General features: G+C 39.1%; 1 protein-coding gene across 8 annotated transcripts in view; it reads left to right on the forward strand.

Annotated features, from left to right (window-relative positions):
• The window catches only part of BANK1 (B cell scaffold protein with ankyrin repeats 1), a 133,080-nt gene that overhangs the window by 27,709 nt on the left and 84,619 nt on the right, over positions 1 to 20,752 (forward strand). For all 8 annotated transcript variants that reach the window (XM_084519431.1, XM_084519432.1, XM_084519428.1 and 5 more), the window contains exons 4-7: positions 10,323 to 10,471; positions 11,693 to 11,831; positions 13,900 to 14,042; positions 20,358 to 20,478. In XM_084519431.1, coding sequence (XP_084375557.1) covers positions 10,323 to 10,471; positions 11,693 to 11,831; positions 13,900 to 14,042; positions 20,358 to 20,478 — 552 coding nt within the window. The remainder of the gene's footprint in view (positions 1 to 10,322; positions 10,472 to 11,692; positions 11,832 to 13,899; positions 14,043 to 20,357; positions 20,479 to 20,752) is intronic.

The following is a 20,752-nucleotide window of genomic DNA, read 5'->3' on the forward strand; positions in this document are numbered from 1 at the left end:
TTCTTAAAGTAATTTCAAAACATTCACGTTAACTTACATGCTTTTAAATGCTTACCGTGCTTTAGTTCACAATGCATAACAGGCTCAAGCTGCAAACTGCTGTAAAGTGGCACTGTTTATCCTACAGCCCTATTGTGATGGTTTCTAAGGATGCCTCTTTTGGTCCTGTGCTGTATGGACCGTGGCTTAGTGCATTGAAGAAGTTTGCTGGTATAAAGATGGCTTTTTGTCATGACTGGCTCATCAGCAAGTTGCTCAATAAGTTGGCATCGCTGCTCCTTTCATTCATGTTTGTGATGCCCAAAAAGGACAGTAAGAGAGGGAATGGTTAGGGAAAACAGAATTCTAAGAAAAGTCTCAGATGTTCCTCTAAGCTAAGTCCTCCTTTAAACCCTGACCCTTTTTTCATGTGTAATCCTTTTCTACTTTTATATGGAGACTTGAAGAGCAGCTTTGAGTCCAAGTTTCCCATCAGCTGAGTGGTTGATGTTGTAATAAAATGAATTGAGGATTTTCCAGCTAAGGAAGACTTGCATCAAAAGCAAAAAATTGTGCTTGAAATCTTTGCTGGAACAGTCTGGACCGCAGATTTCAGTCAGCTTTTGGCAGCTACCTCGGTAGCACTGATTGTATTGAAGCACTTAAGACGGAGAGATCTGAAAACTTGTCATCTTCCATGGCAAACTTGCCTTCCTTCTCACCGCTTGGGAGATCCGTGTCCCATGCCATTACAATCAGCATTACGTTATTCTTCCCTTCCCACTGCAGCCTCCTTCCTGCTCCTGGCTGAGAAGTTCTGCAGGATCCCAGGTGGCTGCCATGTAACCTCAACTGGTTAATGATGTCTGGGTATTGCTAAGAGGAGCAGATCGATTCTCTGCTGACGTGATGAATGAAAGAGCTGACTAGAAAAAAGGGATTCCCAGTAATGGCATCATGCATGTGTGGTTAAGACTGACTCCTGAATGACTACAAGGAAATGCCTGGTCAGGATTTCTTCTTGGTGGTGCAATGGGGAGCAGTTACCTGCTGCTGCTGCAAAACTTCAAAGGGAAAAGTACCCCCAGAGGAGAAGTGATTGCATTTTCCATGATTCAGCGTGTCAGTCTTTTCAAAGCCAAGGAACTAAGGTGGCAGCCGCAAATGAAGCGGTGTTAGTGCCCTGCAGAAAGCATGTGAACCTTCCAGTGGCTGGGCAGGATTTGACTTTGGATGAGTTGTGAAAAACGCTTCTCTCTGATAAGAAGTGAATATATGCAGCCCCGAATTGGATGGATGACACAAAACAGAAGCGGCAGTTTGTGGTGGTTTCACTCTGCTGGGCAGCTAAACTCCCCCACAACCGTCCTCTTTCTACCCCTTCCACAAAGGAAGAGGGGTGAAAATACAGTGAGAAAGGGCTCAAGGGCTGAGACAGGACAGGAGGATTGCTCATTGGGGGACAGCCTGCTCCACCAGGGGCCTCTCCACAGGCCTCAGGGAACTGCTGCTGCCTGCCTGGAGCACTTCCTGCACTGCCCTGGGGGGCTGCAGGGCTGTTTTTCTACATTTTCCTCACTCCTCTCCCACCCCTGCAGCCCTCTGCTACTAAAACCTTGCCACCTAAACCCAATACACAGTGTTACTGGAGAAATTTTAAATCAGGAAAGTGTTTTTTTTTTCCTACAACAACGTTTTATGGAAGGTGGAGACTGGCATGCTGAAAGTTGAAGCGTGTTTTTAGTGTACAGGCATTGCACAAACGTAGGGACAAGCTGAGGGAAGATGGAATTTAGACTGGAACTGGAATGAAAGTTGAACAGATCAGAAGTGCAACACCAAAATAAGAAATCTTAAGCAACGAGGGCGGAAAGAGCAGTGAGTGGATGACAAGACACACACACACAAAAAGAAAACAAACAATATATCCAATAAAGCAAAGATAGATGGGGAATGAGCAAGCACTAACAATCAATAAGAAGTGATTGACTAAAGTGAATTGTGCAAGGCCTTGAGGGAAAAGGTCAGAGAGTACATTGGAAGATGGAAAAACAATATGATCACTGCGATCCTTTGGGGAAATATGAGCTCCAAGCAGATGTGAAAACAATTGATTTGCTAGTACCTGCCAGTGATGGAAAAGATCCAGTTGTGGAATGCTAATCACCATGTTACAGATTTATGAGGGCTCATTCCTGTAGGTGACAGCTGAACAAGTCAGCTCCTTAGCCGCTCACAAATGCTTTGTATTTACTTTATTTCTGGTTTCTCTATAACAAAAGTAGTCTTATATTTATTACTAGAAAGCTGCATTTTGAGAGATTCCCTTGTGGTTCCTCGGGAAATTTTCTGCTCTCCAAAGACTCATTATTTCTAATTTGTACTGAGGTTGGAGAAGTGAAGCAATCTTACTCGGATCAGGGTATGCAGTCTTGTAACCATATAGCTAAAAAAATTTGAATGCCTTATTGTTGAGTTGCATTCATTAATTTACCTGCAAAGTACGACTAGCCTAAAATTTAAGTACCCATTAGCTGATATTCACCTTCAGAAAGGCTGTTCCCTTCTGTGAAACAGCTTTGTCTTTCTGAATGTTTGCCGTTAAGGTTTATATCCTGTACTATTGAACTGAATGAATTAGGGGTGGGCAGTCCGAGCACAGAAATATGATGTGAACACGTAATAGCTGTCTACCCGTTAAGTTTACTAGCAGACATCTTTTGGTCCTGCCCAGAGTTTTTTTCAGACTAACATGTGCATACTGTTAGCTATATCCTTAATCATAATGAACTCGAGAAAGACTGGCACTTGGTAACAAAGTAGTTGGCATCCCTTCCAGAGGTAAAGGAGCTATCAGAGCCCTTCTGCTCTGCTGTTAGCTCTTACAATGCTATCTGAAATCCTCTTTTAGTAGAATCTGCTTATTCTGGCATCTGGGTGCTGGATTCAAGGATGGTACCTTAAAAGGTAAAGGCCTCAGGTTTATTTTCATATTCATAAACCTAACAAAAGGAAAATAATCAAGAGTTAGAAACCAAGCACACGTGTCTAAAATACTGCTCTTTATGGTGTTCCTGAGAAATCAGTGTGCTGTTTAGTCTGTCATAGGGGTCAATAGATTTTAGCTATTTCAAACCAGAGGTGGGAATAAATTGCAAAGCAGCCTGTCCCCTGGTGAGTTGGTCTTGCTGACAAATCACTTTTTTTTTCTTCTTCTTTATTACCAAATATTTCTGGTAGGAATCTTTCTGCTGACTGAAACTGTGGCAGCATGGCATGGGGAGACGCATGATCTCTTAGACAGGCATATCCCATATAACTTAGAGCCGTACAGGTCAAGAAAAGCACCATAAATCTCATTCAGGGATTGGTAAGAGCCTTGCACAGGTATTGGAGCTCTGCTGTCACACTCAGAGCAAGTTATGCTGTTTGATAAACGAGTTGCTGCAGTCCAGGCTAGCTTCCGTTACCTGATTGATTTAAGGGATGCTGCGATGTGGAGCACATTGTCTTGTGTCAGTGGTTGGATACTGTTCGTGATCCACATCCTGTACTTGTAGGTCGAAGGCTGAGGGTGCCAGCTACCCGTGTCTCTCCCCCCTACCTCTCCCAGTGCAGTTGGTAAAGAACTATTCAGTTACATCAAACTTCATGGCCTTTCTGCCTTGTCACTGAATCTCGATGGCTGTAAAAGATATTCTTCGTCAAGGGAATAGCTTCTGATGTGGTCAAAAGGGGAAAGTTTGGCTGTTCACTGCTAGATCCTTGAGGATGGTGTTTGTGAAATGTTTAAGATTCGGCCTGAAATCTGAGTCAGCAGCTGGAGAGTAACATCTCTGTCATTCTTGTTGTAACTGTCTTGGGCTTGGGGCAGTGTTTGGTGCTGTATCCTCCTTTACTGAAAAAAAAAAAAAAAAGTGTGAAGTGTGTGCTGATACCACAGAGAAATGGACCAAAAAGCCCATGTTCTTACTGTGGTAGAACTCCAGTAACCCTGAAGTAGCTAGATGGGTTCTTTAAGAACGTTAAATTATGAATTAATTCAATAATGTTAGGCTTTAATATCTGAGAACTGCTGGTGCTCACAGAGGGCCAGGTTTCAGTTTGCCTATCCCAGGAGAAGACTCAGGAAGGAAGCACCTGCAGTGTAGAATCTGGAAATAACAGGCTTGGGCTCCATCAGCAGTTCTGCTCCACACCTGAATGACCTCAGGCAAGTAGTTATTATTTCCAAACTAATTGGCATGCCTTGTAGCTTAGAAACTTTGGGAAAGTCTTTCTGTGTGTCTAAAGCTAAGCAGAGCGGTTGTATTCTTCGTGCTGCTGCTACAGCTGAAAATCATGGATTTGATTGCAGAAAATGTGATATACACGGAGAGAAAAACCTCTAATCTCTAATCTAAATGCATACACTGGAACCAAAACACGGATTAATGAGTTTATCAAATCTTTTTTTCCAGGCCACAGACAAGTTGGGAGCTAGTTAGTCGTTTTAACTTTGGATTGCCTCTGAATCTGCAGTTAAAGTCATATGAAAGTACGTATAGGAACAAACACCTGCAATTTCATGCAAATTATTTCTTAAGTAAGAAGTATTGAGAAATTCATAGTAAATTGCTTTTTGAAGTTCTAGGTGTTTTTTTTGAAGGTGAGATTTTTTCCGTTTGTACCCCTCTTCCAATCTGGATACACATACAATGACTTTTACGTTGTTTCGATGCTTTTATGCTGGCTCCATTAGGCTACAACTACATCAGAGTGGTAAATTATGTACAAAACCATGCCTGATTAATACAGAAAAGGTGGGTACGCACCTTTGCAATCAAATCAGTCTTTGCCTGCATGTACATAGTGAAGCAGAAAACAATAGATGTGGGGGGAACACTATGCTGTGGGTGAGAAATAGGCGTGAATGAAGATTGCAGCACCATCCATTGCTAATATAACATGAACATCGTCTGAATTCTCAGAAAAGAAAATGCTGTTCCTCGTAGCTTTTAAGGAAGCTGTCAGTTTGATGCTTATTTGCAAGAAAAATTGTTCGCTATAAATAAAGTAACAACCATTTTGGAGACATGGGCAAAATAGGCCAACTCACAGAAAGCTACTGTTTTTGACAGAAGAACTCAACCATGGAAGCAGAAACTGGGACTGCGAATGATTTTGAGAAAAACAAAGATAACTGCCAAAGTATTTTACAAAAGATGTATGATTCAGCATAGAGAGAAATGTTATTTAGCACTCGTTCAGTAACGAATGCATTTACGTTGGTCTGGAATTTATACATAACAGAAAACAAATGGAAGAAATTAAGTCAGATGTTTGTATGTTTGAGCATGTTTAATCATTTTCTGGGATTTTAGAAACCTTTCAGTTCCCAAGGCTTCTCTCACCATCAGTAAAATAAGACTTTTCAACAGAGTATAGAAGAGGAGATTTGCTTTGAAATTATATCTTGGCAAAGACTTATGGTAAAGATGACTAAATCCCAAGTTCATGCTGAGTAAGATAGATTTGCTGAATGGCAAGCCCAGCATGGTGGATGTTTGCTGCTGCCATGTTTCTTACAGCCTTTCTCAGGTCTTCTCTAGAGCAACCCTTGTGGTTAGAAGCTGGCTTTGATTGCCACTCTGCTGCAACTCGTCCTTTTCCTCATTTTTCTGCATTTAGGAGGTTGCCTTTGTGTGTGTGTCTTTGGCTCTACTTTCAGTCCTCGTCTCTGATGAGTGCTTATATGTGATTGACTTCAAGATTTTGAACTGAAGGGCAGCCAGTTTTACATGAGCCTCTCTTTAGCTATACCTCACAGAACAAAGTGGGACAGCCACTGCCTGTACCTCACATCATGCTAGGGAGTGATCCCACTCTGATCATGCCTCAACAATTTGCTGAATCTGACTGAAATGCTCTTTCGTCATCTTCTTCACTTTAATCTTTTGATTAAAAACACCCCGTCTTTTCTTTTGCGTGGCAAGTTGGCCATATGTGCTTAATCACCTTTCCATTCCTTGTCATGTCTGAGCCGATTTGCCCCTTATTTTCCCTCCTCTTATTTGTTGTGTGATCTAGGGATGCATGAGGACCTTCTTCAAGGCAGTTTCTTTTCTTCAGCTGGCATTGCTTTAGCAAGACCTAAAGAAGGACTGAAAATCATAAAGCTAGCAGGATTTTTGCTTTTGTAAAGCCAACTAAATTTTGGCTGTGAAACTCAATCCATGAGTAACCTTAGAAAACATATAAATCTTTTATAAGTTTGTTTTCTGCTATTTTTATTACCCCAAATCTGTCGCGTACATTGTTGACTCAAAACATGTAGCAAGTAATCAAAGACAGACAATTTATAACCCACATGTAGACTGCAATAGGAAAAGCTAAAGAGGATATTTACAATTCTTTTTTTGGAGGAGGTCGGATGTGATGGGGAAGTTGTTCAGAAGCCTCGGCTAGGCATTAGCTGTTGAATGCACAAGAGACTAGAAGGGCTTCATGAAAATTGCAATTCATGCAAAGGAATGCAATTTCCAAGTCATTTCATGAATTCAGATAAAAAGGTGGAATTGGAAGCCGTAATGCTATCCAAAACTTTTTGTGTAAAATCTACCAAATTGATGTTCTGAAGTTATGTGACCTAAGATGAAAGATTGAGGTAAAACTGAAAACATCAGCACCCCACCCAATTAAAGGAATAACTGCCACAGTAATTTGAGGTAAAATATTTGATTATTTAAATAACATCTTTAAATTAAGATCAGTCTTTTCTGTGTGGTGATCAGTGATAGATATTCGTCAAAAGCAAGCCAACAAAAACAGCCCAAAGGAGGTGGAGCATTGCCCTCTATAACAGATGATAATTCCCAGCAGGAGTACCCCAAATAGTCAATGGAAGACTGTTGTAGGGTTTGGTTTCTTTTTAGCTTCTAGCTCGTAGTGCTGTCTAAACATCATTAGTTATTAACAATAACTTCTTATATTTTGACCCTACGAGAAAGGATCCATTTTTAGTCATCCATTATTTTAATCATTACTGCTCCATTTGAAGAACCTCACAGATAGGTCACTAATGTAAAAAGTTAAAAGAACACATTCACCAAGCTACACCTACCCTTTAATATATCCACTCTCTTAGATATTTTAGGATTATAATGACGTTCCTTTTATGTTTCTTTTAAGATAATCTTTGCCTCCAGTTCTAAATTCTTGTTAAATGATTTTATTTTTTTTTCTTAAAGCCTTAACAATTGATGAGGCTCCCTAGCCATCACTTCCTGGTTAAATGCAAGACCATGAAGAGGATTAACATTGAAGATGTCCAAAATTCAATTGTACAGAAGACCCGTATAGCAAATAACACCTTCTGCCCACAGCAAACACAAAAGATGTCTATACATATGCTCCATCTGTTTTAGCAGAATATTATCACCGTGATATTAAACCCTTATGAACCATATTGCTTTAGCTACTGCCACCAGCCCGTAGTTTGCTTAATTCCTGGGGTATTGCTTGTTCAGCATCTGTAACTAACACTTCGCTTGGTTGTTCCATGCCATTTTAGGCTAGGTAGCATGCAGCTGCTCGTAGGAGTCTGAGTGCTGGAAATGGTGGTTCTGGAGTTTGCTCACTAAATATAAGGTGGTATGATATATGATATAAATCCTTCTTATTCTTAGACTGCTGTAGATCATTTTCATTGATACATATATAATAGAGACTTGACATTTACTGGAAGAGGTCTTGCGTGATCGTTTTTAGCTAATAAATTGCTAACCACTTTTCACAGTCAACAGGGGAATCCCTCATTCTATTTAATATCAAAGTCTGTGATGTGAGAGCCACATTTCTTAATAATTTGTGTAAACTCTAGAGCAGTGCAGTCCTAATTTTGGCTGGGCTGCAGTCCTGATAATGTAAGTCAGTGCGCATAATAAAAATATGAAGAGCAGTTAATGCAGGAGGAAAACGTTATCCTAATTTGAATCAAATTGATAGCACTAGTATTGACCTTGCTAGATGAATTATTGCGGACGTTAAAAGGTGGAAGCAACGGCTATCACCTTTGATAAGTAGAGCGCAGGCTGTAGAAATACAGTTATCACGAACTTCACATCGATTAGGATGTGTCCACACAATCCTTGAAGAATGATAAATGACAGGAAGCTGGCACCTATGAATCCAGTGCCTACCAGATTTATTATTCAGCCCTTTCACTCTGTCTGGCTGATAATGAAATGGTTCTTGTCTTTGCAAGGCTCCTTTGCATAACGTGGCAGAAGATTTTTCAGAAGAAGCATGCACCTCCTATGAGTTGCCTTTTGAAGCTAATTCTCTGTGTGTTAGCGGAAGATTTATGAGTGACTTAAAATCTCAACGTAGAATATTCCTGAGGTACATGCTGTGGGTATACGGCATCCTAGGCACACAAAGCAAAAACTGTTCTCCCCTGCAAGGGTTCAGGCCTTGAAGGCAATGCTGAATAAAGTCTAGTCTCTACCATGATAATCAGAGAAATTAACTTATTTTTTCAGCTGGATTAGCTAAACTGCATGGATTCTCTTTCAGTATAGTCTTTACTCAGTTTAGTTTATTTGACTTTCAAAATAAACCCAAGCAAAGGCAATGAGAACTACTTCAATTCAGGGAAGTGCGTCTACACATGGGCTCCGTGTAATTTTACCAATCTGCGCTGAATTCAGCACTTGCATTGCGAATTAGTTTGCACTAAAGGCATGATGATATAAGCAGGAGTAGGCTGGGGAAATTTTAATAGCTGGTGATGAACACTGAACCGCCCACCATAGATGTTCACAGAACCTTTAGCTTCCTCAACAAAACGTGGACAAATGATACTTTTTTTTTTTTTTTTTTTTCTTCTGAGACCTCTTTAGAAATCAAAACACATCTCCAAAACGCGTTCTCCATCAGGCGCTGCATACCAAAGTTTCTGTACTACATTCGCCAGCATAACTTTGCTGAGCGCTTGCATTTATTATAGAAGAAATTTATTAAAATCCGTGCCTTCAGAAGCAAAGCAAGGTTGGTAAGGAGAGGGAACATTCTGTATCAGAGAGAGTGAGACATCTGGGGAAATAAAGGCAAGCGAGAACTGGGAAAACTAATTGTAAATTACCAGCACTGATGCTGAATGGAAAGAGTTGTGTGCTACTCAGGAGTGCTGTGTGGTTTGGGTACCTCCGTGACTTGAGTACTTCTGGAAAGAAGTAAAAATGCCTTTGGTATTTGTTTGAGCAGAGGCAAATTGCTACTGTTCTGTATGCTGCCCGTCACAAATTTATATTAATTCCACATCCATTTAAAAGGCAAAGATGTGCCCGAAAAGTTATTTGTGTCCCAGAATGTAATTGGCTGTGGATGTTCCGTAATTTAGAGTAATACAAGATCCTGTTGATATCTCTCAGGATATTGTCTCACCAGCCAGTCAGGATTTTTAACTCTGAGCTGCTTGGGATGTTGTCATTAATCTAACTAGGTGTCTGCGATATGCCGGGTAATCTTGCGTGATGAAGAGCTGCTGCAGTCCTTTGAGATGGGTGGCAAGAGTGTTTTGTACAGGGTAATAGAGTGTCTGGAGCCGAGCAGTAATGATACAGCTGAGAAGCAGCAGGTGTGAGGAATAGCCTTGCTAAAACACGGGCTTAGTCAGAGCTCTGCAGATGCAGTTGTCAATTCTTTTATATTTCCTCATTAAAGCTCGGTGATTTGGTGAAGGATTCACTGTGGCTCTTGGGCCTTTCCTGGTACAGTGGAAACAGAAAAGAAATCGGTCACAAGCTGCCTGTGTGATTGGTGTAGCACATCCAAACCCAGACTATCCTACGCAAAATATGTAAGCCTTTGGGGCCATCTTTTTGTTCATGAAGGAGGGCAAAGGCTATGGAGTCTCAGTGTCAAGGAAATGCGTGTCTGCTGTTGTGGTTACGTGGTCCCATGCATCCCTGTCCTCACCAATCCTTCCTTGCTATCAGCAAGAGAGTTTCTTTTACTGAGACAGCAAAAGTGGCTCTTCTCTTCAACCTCGGATATCGCAGTGATTTTGGTCTAAAGGCCGTGTCTGCTTTGACCCTAGTGAGATGAAGCACATGAGCTTCCTGTTCATGGAAAGAAAGGTTGCAGGACCAGAACTACAGAGGCAAGCTCTTGATCAGAGGGGAAAAGCTCACCTCTGATCAAAATTTAAATTAAGGGGAATTTTGCCAAGCTTTCACACAGTGCCCTTAATGTGACTAAATGCTGTGCAAATTCTCTAGTATGTTTTAAACCAAATCATTGCCGTGTTTTATTGATCTGGAGTGATTAACAATGTCCTCACTTCGCCTTATTTATTTCAGATGACCAGAGCAGCTGTGATTTTAACTTACCAGATACCAGGGGAGCTCCAGAAAAAGCAGATCTCAATTTTGAACCAGAAGTACTGTCTGAAACATTAGAAGCTAATGAGCAGTCGGTATTGGTGCTTCCAGAAAGAATATCATGTGAGGTAAGGTTTTTGGATGCTGAAATCTTCAGGATAACAGTCAGTGTTCTTCTTTCTCTGCTGCAGTCTCATTCATACTGTATCAGTTTTGAAAACAAATCTCAGATAAGGGGCCAAAATGAAAGTGTATGAAGACTGCAATCGGATTTATTTTGTCTTTGTGTCATATCCATACTGCAGACAGAAGATTTGCAAGTAAAATAGTTTTGAGACAGCCTCTGAGGGATTTTATTTCTATGAGAATTATTTGTCAGCTTGGGTAGAGATGTCACTGTCACGAGGACCTTGTAGTTGAGAGGGAGCACATAGTCAGTGACTTCTGGAGATACAGAGAGCCTCTTGTGAAGAATCCACGATGGGCACATATATATGTACCCATACTGCGTGAGTTATACAATGAGGGATTGTGTGAGCATATGCCTTGCCTAATTTTAAATTGAAATCAGAAATATTTTTGTATACATATCTGCATGCACGTCCGATGGACACAAACGTTCATGTGTGTTTGGTTTTGATCAGGGTTGCTGCGAGAAAATACGTGAAAATGTAAACAGGGGAAATACATTATCCAGTGCTGCATTCCTTCATGTAATTGGGTGGCTGTGGTCAGATATGGAGGTTGCAGTTGAAATGTCACATATTTTGCTTGCTGTGTTTCAGCAGGCTTGCCCATATGTTAGCCCCTGGGGGCAGATTACCAACTGAATATCAAGTAATAAAAGAGATGTTTTATTTTGATACGTACCATTTATGCCATATCCTATACATACAATAACAACACTTCAGTTCAGGAGGCAGTAGAGGGCTGTTGTCTCGGGTTACTTGCTGCTTCTGTCTTACTTTACTGTCAGCTCATTGTAAGAGTTTAAATGAGTTTTAGGTATTGTAGGTTCTTCTTACATGGCTGAATGTTGTTTTTCTAGACTGTACGGTAGAATAGCTGTAGAAGAAGTAGCACTACACCTACATATGCATTTAAAATACTGCTTTAGAACATTGGTAGGTAAGCTGAATTTGAAGTACTACATTAATTTTCTCATTTACTCTTTGTAAAATACTGAAGGATAACACTGAGCTGGCATCATGTTTTGGTGTTGTGATGTTTTTTGTGTGAACTTATTGGTAAAGGAACTTTCCTTCCAACTTATGTTTTAATTTGCATTTTATGCTTTCAGTATAATTTTATGAAAGACTGACTAATGGGAACATATTTTAATTTTATAGAACCCTGGTGAAATATTCATTTTGTTGAAAGATGAAATAGATGATGAAACTTTTGAAATTGAATTCATAGCAGATAATCAACGAATTAGGACACAGCCAGCCTCTTGGAATAAGAAGGTCAAGTATATGAAAGCCTTAGGTAAGAAAAAAAATTCTTTACCTTTAAGTAAGGAGAGAATTTTGGACTCCCTTCGCTTTTTCTGATAAGTAGTTTCACTTCCCACTGCTTTGTAGGTGTTTCCTGTACATGGGTTTTGCATACAGAACATTTATTAATAATGCAGAGAAGCAAGGCCTTGTGATTTATGGGAAGCTAGGCTCTATTAGGTTGTTTTTGTGTGGTTAAATGGCATGTGGCAGTCTTAAAATGTCATTGATTAGTCACAGATTAACATTCTTCAAAAACACTGCCATAAAATGGAAAGCTAATATTCTTTTCTTATTACCCTATTAGTAAAATGTTTCATTTTATATCTAATGCAGTAACTTTGGTTATACTCCTCTCTATAATTCTTACTGACATAGGAAATATTTTTCTTTGTTCTTTTTTTCATGTCCATGCCATTTCTCTGTGTCACTCAGATCGGCTGGTTTATAATGATTTTTTTTCAACTGCTCCATACATAATTTTACTTGCCATATTTCCCTGTTTTGCCTGGAACATGATAAACAAAGGAAAAAAACACAGCATTTTATCTTAGGAGATCTACAGTGCCAATTTAAGGGTCACGCTTGTTCCCAAGCACTTAATGAGAGTTACAAGTTAAAACAGTTACGACCTAGGCATTCAGAGTGTAGCTTGCCATTCTGTTGCATGCTGTATATTCCCAAAGGAACTTGCATAATATTTTATTTTATGACCATTGCAATATAACTTTAGGTAGGAAGAAAATTATATATTTAGGCTGCATTAGGAAGAAAAATATATATGTAGGCTACAGCTCTCTTAGAGCTACAGGCTTCTTGGCACTATTTTGGAGTAATTGTGGCCTGATTTTTCATCCTGACCACGGTCCATGTGCCCTGTGAGTTCTTTACTGCTGTGATGGTGCAGAGAGTCTGTTTTTAGAGACATGAATGGGAAATACATCGCCAACAGGAAATTTTCATCAGTAACTGGATTTCAGAGGAGGAAAGCTTAAATCCTTGTTCTCAGGTCTTAAAGGATTCTTCCAGAATGATTCTGTAAGATCATTGTTAATCACAGGGAGGATCCAATAATGGATGCAGAAATAAATTGGGAACAGTAAATGAAATATGATGAAAAATGTGGTAGAGACCTGCAGTTTAATTTCATTTCTGAAACACTTTTGTTTTTGAAACATTTCTCTATAATCCTTGTTACAAAACCTGAAGAAGTTGAAGTTTGGGAATACCTTTTTTATAATAAGGATCTAGCTGATCTAACATTATAAGAAAAACGGGGGAAAAAAAGGTTTGGGCAGCTTTCCATTTAAGTTAATATTCTATTCATTTAGTTTCTTTGGCCCTATTACTCTTCTCCATTTGCAGGGCTGCCCGTTTTTATCGTTCTGTAGTGGGCAGAGTTGGAATTGTAAGAAAACTGTGCTAGTGCTGGTATGGTACAGCAGGATGCCTGGCACCATGAATACTAATGAATTATAAAATGAGCTCATAGAGAGGGCTCATGCTGCATACACAGAGCAACTCATACTTAAGTAACAGGCTGTACAAATGCCTCTTTCCTTTGCTTTTACTAGGTAAACAACTGGAATGGAGGTAATTATACTGCAATTCCTGCAGTCTAGTTCAAGTCCAATTTTGAGAACCTTGCCTGCAATTAAGAAAATGTTTCAAAAGATGAATAGCAATTTGTAATAAATGAACTTTTCCTTAATTTGTAGACATAAGGGAGCTGATTATAGGTCATCAGTCCATCAAAGGGAAGTTGGAAATTGGAAGTATACAGTTTTCACCTCCTTTCTAACATGAAGCAACACAGTAGCTTTGTTTCATACGGATTTACAGATATGTATTTTCTTTTGTCAGCTTTTTAATGTTAGATTGAAAGACCTGCATACAGAACTGCCTACACTAAATCATCTGTGAAATGCAAATCCAATCAATTCATCACATCTTATGCATTTTCTGTGGTATTTTCCTCTGCTCTTTTACTCATTCCCTGAGATGTCTGGCCTGGGATTGCAAAATATTTTCAGCTACTGTTCTGATTTGTGTTTTATAAGATTTTCCTGCTGGCCCTGTGTATATAAATGTCTACTGTGGAGGAGTCATTAAGACCACAGCACAGATCGAGTATTATACTGCACTAGAAGAGATTGAGCGCGTGTTTCAGAAAGTGGCTGACCCAATAGCTTTTGCTTGTCAGGTAAGTTGACTTCTGCATTAAGTTAATGAAAAATAAAATAAAATGTAAGTGCCAATATGAGCTAAGAAAACATACGCCATGCTGTAAAGACTTTGTTTTGATTGCGTAGTAATGAATAATGGCTCAATAATAGGCTCAGGATTAAAGAGGCCCGTCTTTGAGATACCTCGTTGTGAGCAAGTCAGGCAAGTGAAAACAGATTTTCTCTCCTTTTTTTGGTTTTCATTTAGAGTGATATAAACATCCTTGGTGCTGTATATGCCCAATGAACAACATCCTACATTACAGAGGATGAAAATAATAACAAATAGTAGTGATGTCTGTCTCCCTTGAAAAGTCTTCCTTTGAGTATGTTCTAAAGCCAATAGAAACAAGTCATGTTAAGTCACATTGTATTTGGACGATTATTATTCATTCACCAGTAAGTGGGATTTTTTTCTGGCATAGCTGGTACAGAAAAAGGCAGGTTGCTATTCAAGCAGAGTCCATTTACAGCTGCTGAATTATCATTCATGTGGTTTGCTGGTTGCCATGCAGATTCTTTGCATATATTTAGAAGAATTCAGATTTTGAGCTGGATTTCAAATCAGCACAACAGACTGCAGTACTCTGCAACGTCCTTTGCCGATGGCACATACAAAATAATAAGAAAAGAAAACATTTATTAAGAAGGGACAGAACCTCAAGTATCATTTGTTGAATGGTGGGTAGCCAGAGTAGACTTGTCATGATGTCTATATTGTAATTGCAAAGCCAGAACAAAAATAATAGTCTCTGTTTCCAGCACAGACAGTCTCATTTTCCTGTGACAAATCTACCTTATCTACCACCTAAGGCATTATAAACATAAAAAAAAAGGATTAATAAAAAATGATGTATTGTGTTATTTGTATTCAGTTCAGGATGGGGGCAGATTGTTTCCAAATACATTTCACTTTTGTTCTAACCAAACAAGCCATTGCACAAGAAAAAACAGTGTAACTTTAAATACAAGTGCATTCTTAAAATCTCTGTAATATCCATCGTTAGAAGGACTTGGAAGTAAGTTTCTAACAGGTTTTATTTAAAATGTTATGCATAGGAAATGTATTATGATTAAAAAATATAACTAATGTCGTAACCTAGATACCTACAACACACCTGCTATTTCTAATGGAGATCTCTTTGTGTTATTCAGGAGTCTGACCCCTCATTTAACCAGCATGCTTAATATTTAGTAAGACACATGCAATTCAAATTATATACAAATGCAAAAATATTTCTGTGCAGAGCAGTAGCACCAGGAAATACAGCTGTAGTGTTTTGGCTATCAGCTGTGTTTAACAGTTTGCTTGCCTTTACTCATCTGGGTAATAAGCAAGCTTTTAACTGAGCAGGCACTCAGTGCCGTGAACTTAATGTTAGTGTGTTGGCAACTGGAAAATCAGTCATGAGAAAATGTTCATAATCAAGCAAGCTGCACAATCCGCACAATACGATGACTGCTGTGTAAGAAAGTATGCTGATGGTAACTCTTTTGTAAGTGTGCATGTGTTGGAAGATTTGTCATTGCATTTTTTAATGGTACCCACTGGGCCACGGAGTGAGGTATGTTAACTGGCTGGGGAGCTGAGCCATTTCCACAAACTTTTAAAATACTTATAAGCTTTCATGTGAACCTGATTTAATGGCAGTAAGATATATTGTAAAACTACAATTTACAGAACATGATTTAACTTAATCTTAAATGTGTTCACACGAAGAAAAACAGAACAGCCTTGGTACTAATTAGAATTCCCATCAAGTAGCAGGAGTAGTAGTAACTTTTATTTAACCAGGATAATTAAAACCTTTGAGACTATCAGCTTATTTGCAAAAGTATCCTGGGGCAACAGTGGTTTATCTATGCAAAGTAACAATCAAACACAATGGAAAACAAAATTAAAGTAAAATAGAAAAGCTTACAGCAATTATTGATCAAAGCAATATCATTCTGTGGTTCAAAGAAAAGTTCAAGATTTTCACAAATGCTTGCAATCCTTATTAAAATTCTCTGATGAAAGGAAATCGCTACAGTAATGCATACCAAAGATACAATGCTTTGGTAAAATGCTTTCATTATATTGTATATTGTGTTCGTGGCCTTTGTGGTGACTTGGAGATGATATCCACATGAAGACTATTGTCCCCTTCTCTACTTTGGCCCCCAGCAAACCCAAACAGATAAACCAAACCCAACAAATAAATAGGCTTACAGCTGTCCATTCCTTTCACTGGTGGTCAGGTCAATTCATAGGCATTAACGGGAGGCCAGCGAAGTAAGGGACTCCTGCACCTATAACTTCCTCTTTTTATTTTTAGAGAGGAATTAAAGATTAACACTAGCCATAGTTTAGATTAAATGTATTCTAAGATTTTCACAAATCATGGTTTTGGATGAAATTCTTTGCTGCATCTCGTGATCATTTTCTGCTCTGTATTTGTCTGCATTTCTAAAAGCATTTAGCAACATTAGCAAGACATAGTAAGAAACCAAGCAAGTATTTACAGTGTAAGAAAATAAATAGAGGAGAAACTAATTGAGTTTCTTTCCAAAAGTTTTGAAGGAATACAATCTGAAAATTTATATTAAAGTAGGAAGAGTTGGGGTTATAACAACTGTATTATAATTCTGAACAAACTTGCTGTCAGACCATATAGGGCTGAACATGGGGTAAAGGCCATTCATTGCTTGTTCTTTCACTTTCATACAGTTCTGCATTAAAGGAACTCTTGTAAGTACTAACCTGACTGATTTTAAAGTTTTTATAATGCACAAGTAAACTTTTTCATATATTTATTTATTTATTTATTTTTCACTTTTCATCAGCTTTTCATTTCAACATTCCCCTGGATTTACATGCCGTATTGATTTTTCTCTCAGACTTTCTACCAAATGCAACTATCGATTCAATTTTTCAGTGTTGGGGTTTCTTGGTACACATTTCTTAGGATTGCAGAAAAATGGAAAGTAGGGTCATATCCTTATTACTGAAATCAATAGCTTCCTGTTAGTTTGAGTGACTTAGAGTATCCAGAGAGAGTCAAAAAGTTTTTGTGACAAACTTGGGTTGGATAATGTGATTCTGAGGATTTTTGAGATTTTTTTTTTTATATCAGAGTCATCAAACAGGATTTCAGTTACAGAGTATATTGAAAAAAAAGAAGAATGAAAATAAACTGCAGCCTCTTCTGTGAGAGCTTGCGAGAAATAGCTATATGCCTTATGGGGAGATATTAGGTATGCGCCTTCACCTGATCCCCTAAGATACTTCCTTTGAAACTGGTTTTAATATTTCAATCTTCTAAGCCACATCAGCAACTCTCATTTTGAAAAGTTTCCTTCCTTTCCCCTAAATATGAAATCTCTCCATATTCCACCAGTGGCTAAAGTTGTAAGAAATGCCAATGCGATTTATTTATTATTATTTTTTTTAACCCTAGCCCATACTGTGTGGCAGAAGTGATCTAGCTATGGCAGTGCATATAAAGGAGCATCTGATAGATAAAAACTCCTGAAGTAGTTCATCTTTATGTAAATGTAACCTTGTTAGTACTGCTAAAGCCAGTGAGAAGTATGTTAATTTAGTGTCTGCGTGCTGCTTCAGCGGCACACATTTTCAGGGCTTTGTTAGCAGCTATGAAAGAATGTAGGTCACCTCGTTCACAAAAGTAGCAAAATGTGTGCTTGGGCTTTTCCTTTTTATGCGTGTTATTGTTGTGATGCCCGGGTGTGATGGACAGCCGGCACTCGGGGCTTCTCTGGTGCTCACCTCTGTGTCCTGCTGCTCTGAAAAGGAGGCGGGGAGGAGGTAGGGAACAAGGGCTTGCTCCTGGGGATGAGCTCTGGGGTAGTTGGTAATTCTTGCAGAAGGACTAAGATTGAATGGGAGAGCATGATGGATGGAAAAGTATTGCCTGGAAACTTAGTGGCTTAATTCTGAATGGTTTCTGGAAAGAAGAACTTGCCTACGGGGAAACAGGCAGGAAGTCATGCTTTTACTTCTTTTCTGTCAGGCTTTAAATCTTTTTTTTTTTTTTTCTCTCTAAAATGTGGGCTCTCACAAACTTCTCACTGGTTCAGCGTTTCCTTGCAGCATGCCTAACTTTAAATACTGTCCTATTCCTGCTGGCTTTTCAGCATTAATTTGAGGTGTGTGGTGGGGGGGGAGGGTCTCAGGAAGTTCCCCCAGGCCTATAGGGAGCTGTATAGGGTATAGCAGAATACATAAATGCAGTGTGCTTCGTCTGAGAGCATTCTGCAACAGAAAGGGGCAGTAAAGTCAAGTAAAAGTCTCTAAAGTGAATTCCTTCCTGGAGGAGATCACCTTCGTGTTGGTACGGAGCTCTTCCCTGCTAGCTGCAGAGTGCAGGCTGATCCCATTGCTGGTTCTGTGTCATTCTTATTTCGGCTAATATCTTCACGTAACTAGTGGAACAGGCTTTCCTGTGTATGAGCTGAAACGCATTAACATGGGTATTTTTTAATAGTTAAACTAGATTTTCTTAGCATGCCTTTGTTGTGGAGTAGTAGAGCAAAGCTAGTCAGTAAGGTTTCATTTACAGGATGGCTTGAGAAATCATGTGCTTGAGCCTTCAGGTTTCAGATCCACATAGAAAGAGGGGGAAAAAATGAGGCAGAAAACTTGAAGCAAATCTCACTGTGATGACTGTATCAGAAGCACGTTGTGCCTGCCTTCAAATTCCTAGAAATGGATGGGCTGGTCGTGGGAAGGCAGGCCTGTTATAGCATGACAAATCTAACTCTAATTCAATTTGTTCCCTTTGGGAGGTCAGACACTGAGACAGAAATTGGCCTGTCTTGTAAAAACTGACCTTTTGTTTTACCTCTTGTAAAAACTGACCAGCTTGATGTGGTTAAGCGTGCAGCTGTTGGTGACCTTGAAAATTTCGCTGCAAGTTCACGAAATTGGGTGCCCTCTGCATTTCAAGAACTTGCTCTGTCTCATACTGAGAAATACTGCTTTGTCTCAGGTCACTTTGGTTGTTTAAGTGCAAAGTAAGAGCTATACGTTCCCAAGGTACTCCTCCCCGAGATTTCTGCCTAAATGAGAAGGGGAAGGAAAGGTTCCTGCCTCTGCTCTTGTTTTTTCCAGAGAACCTTGGAAGGCCAGATTACCTGGAGCGCTTGCTGAAAGGAGCCTGTGGGGTATCTATTTGGCTTTTGTATTACAAGACAGTCTGAATGGGTCTCTGTGAAACTGTTCCACAGGTATTTCTCAACAAAAAGTAAAAGACAGGTGTTGCTATGTTTGTTTTCTTTCTTTTTTTTTATTTTTTTTTGTTCATTTTTATTTTGAACAGTGAGGGCTAGATAGGAAGCAAAGTGTGTATGGGATGTCCTTGCCACTTTAGAGGAAATTTAAAATATTAGTTCGGATCTAGTTCATTTAGCAGCCAGCCTATACATTTACTCTCTGTGTAGGGGAATTTCTGCTATATGGTTGTTTGTAAACCAGAGTGTTCTGCTCTTGCTGAGTTTCTTTTGGTTCCCAGAGCAACACAGACTATCAGACTATCTTTATAGTGCGTAGAGTAAAACATCCTTACCCATTCAAACCCCTGTAGTCATACCTCTCATCACACCAAGGAAAAAAGTATTTAATTATGGCTACCTTGAGAGTCATTAGGAATGAGTCTTGGCCTTTTGTCCCGGAAGAATTAGGCAATCAAAAAATGATCTCATAGAAGTCAATGAGGATTTCCCTTGTCTAAAGACAAAGTACTCGGTAGGAAGCTCATCTGACTGGTTGCTTGCTATCAGTTTCTTAATCTGGCAGCAGTGTCAGGCCAACGGCTGATGGAATTGGTGCTGTTTCCTACCTAGCAAAGTGCATGATCTTAATGTAAAGCTTTCCAGTAACAGTGCTACTGTGTTCTTTAAACTCATCCTGAATTACTGCTGTAATGAGACCTTGGATTTTTTTGGTACCTGGCATCTGTTAGAGCAGCTCCTGATTATTAGACAACATAGTCGTATCTAAATCAAGAATACATAAATACAAATCTTCCTGTCCTTACCTGGCCTTCAGAAACTTTTAGTCACAGATGAACATTGTAAATTATAATTTCTGTTTTTTTTTTCTTCAGTTGTATTGTGTTATCCTGGTCCTTGTATATCATAATACCTCTTCTGTAACTTTCAGAAGCTATGCTGGTCTTGCTGAGTTTGTAATAATGCTGCCTGAATAATTTGATTCACTAGCAACCTGAGGATAAAGTTAAAAATACATATGCAACACATGTGCTGACTTTATTTATTTGTCTTTTGAACAGGCTTTCAGATTTTCTTCTGTGGAGAAGCTGGACAGTGTTCTGACTTTGTTATTGGAAAGCAAAATAATTACTTCTGAATTCAACATATCCCAGAGTGAAGAAGAGCACCATCAACAAGCTAGTGAGTCCCTTCTTGTATGCATTCATTTTGTTGCTGCTGCTTTGGTCATTACTTATAAATGTTAATATGACAGTCTTTAAATATTTAAGACCACTGGTAAATGCAGGAATCCATGATAAGGACAGCATAACCAACAAACAAAAAACTGGAGGAAAAAAAAAATCTGTAAAACATTACTTCTTGAGTCAGTGCTGTGTATTTAGAGTTGTCAATCTGAATGTTTTTAATCAGCTTTGGATTAAATACAAATGAACAACTTCTCAGCTCAGTAGAT

This window comes from Aythya ferina (assembly GCF_964211825.1).
Source record: "Aythya ferina genome assembly, chromosome: 4".
Taxonomy (NCBI): Eukaryota; Metazoa; Chordata; class Aves; order Anseriformes; family Anatidae; genus Aythya; species Aythya ferina.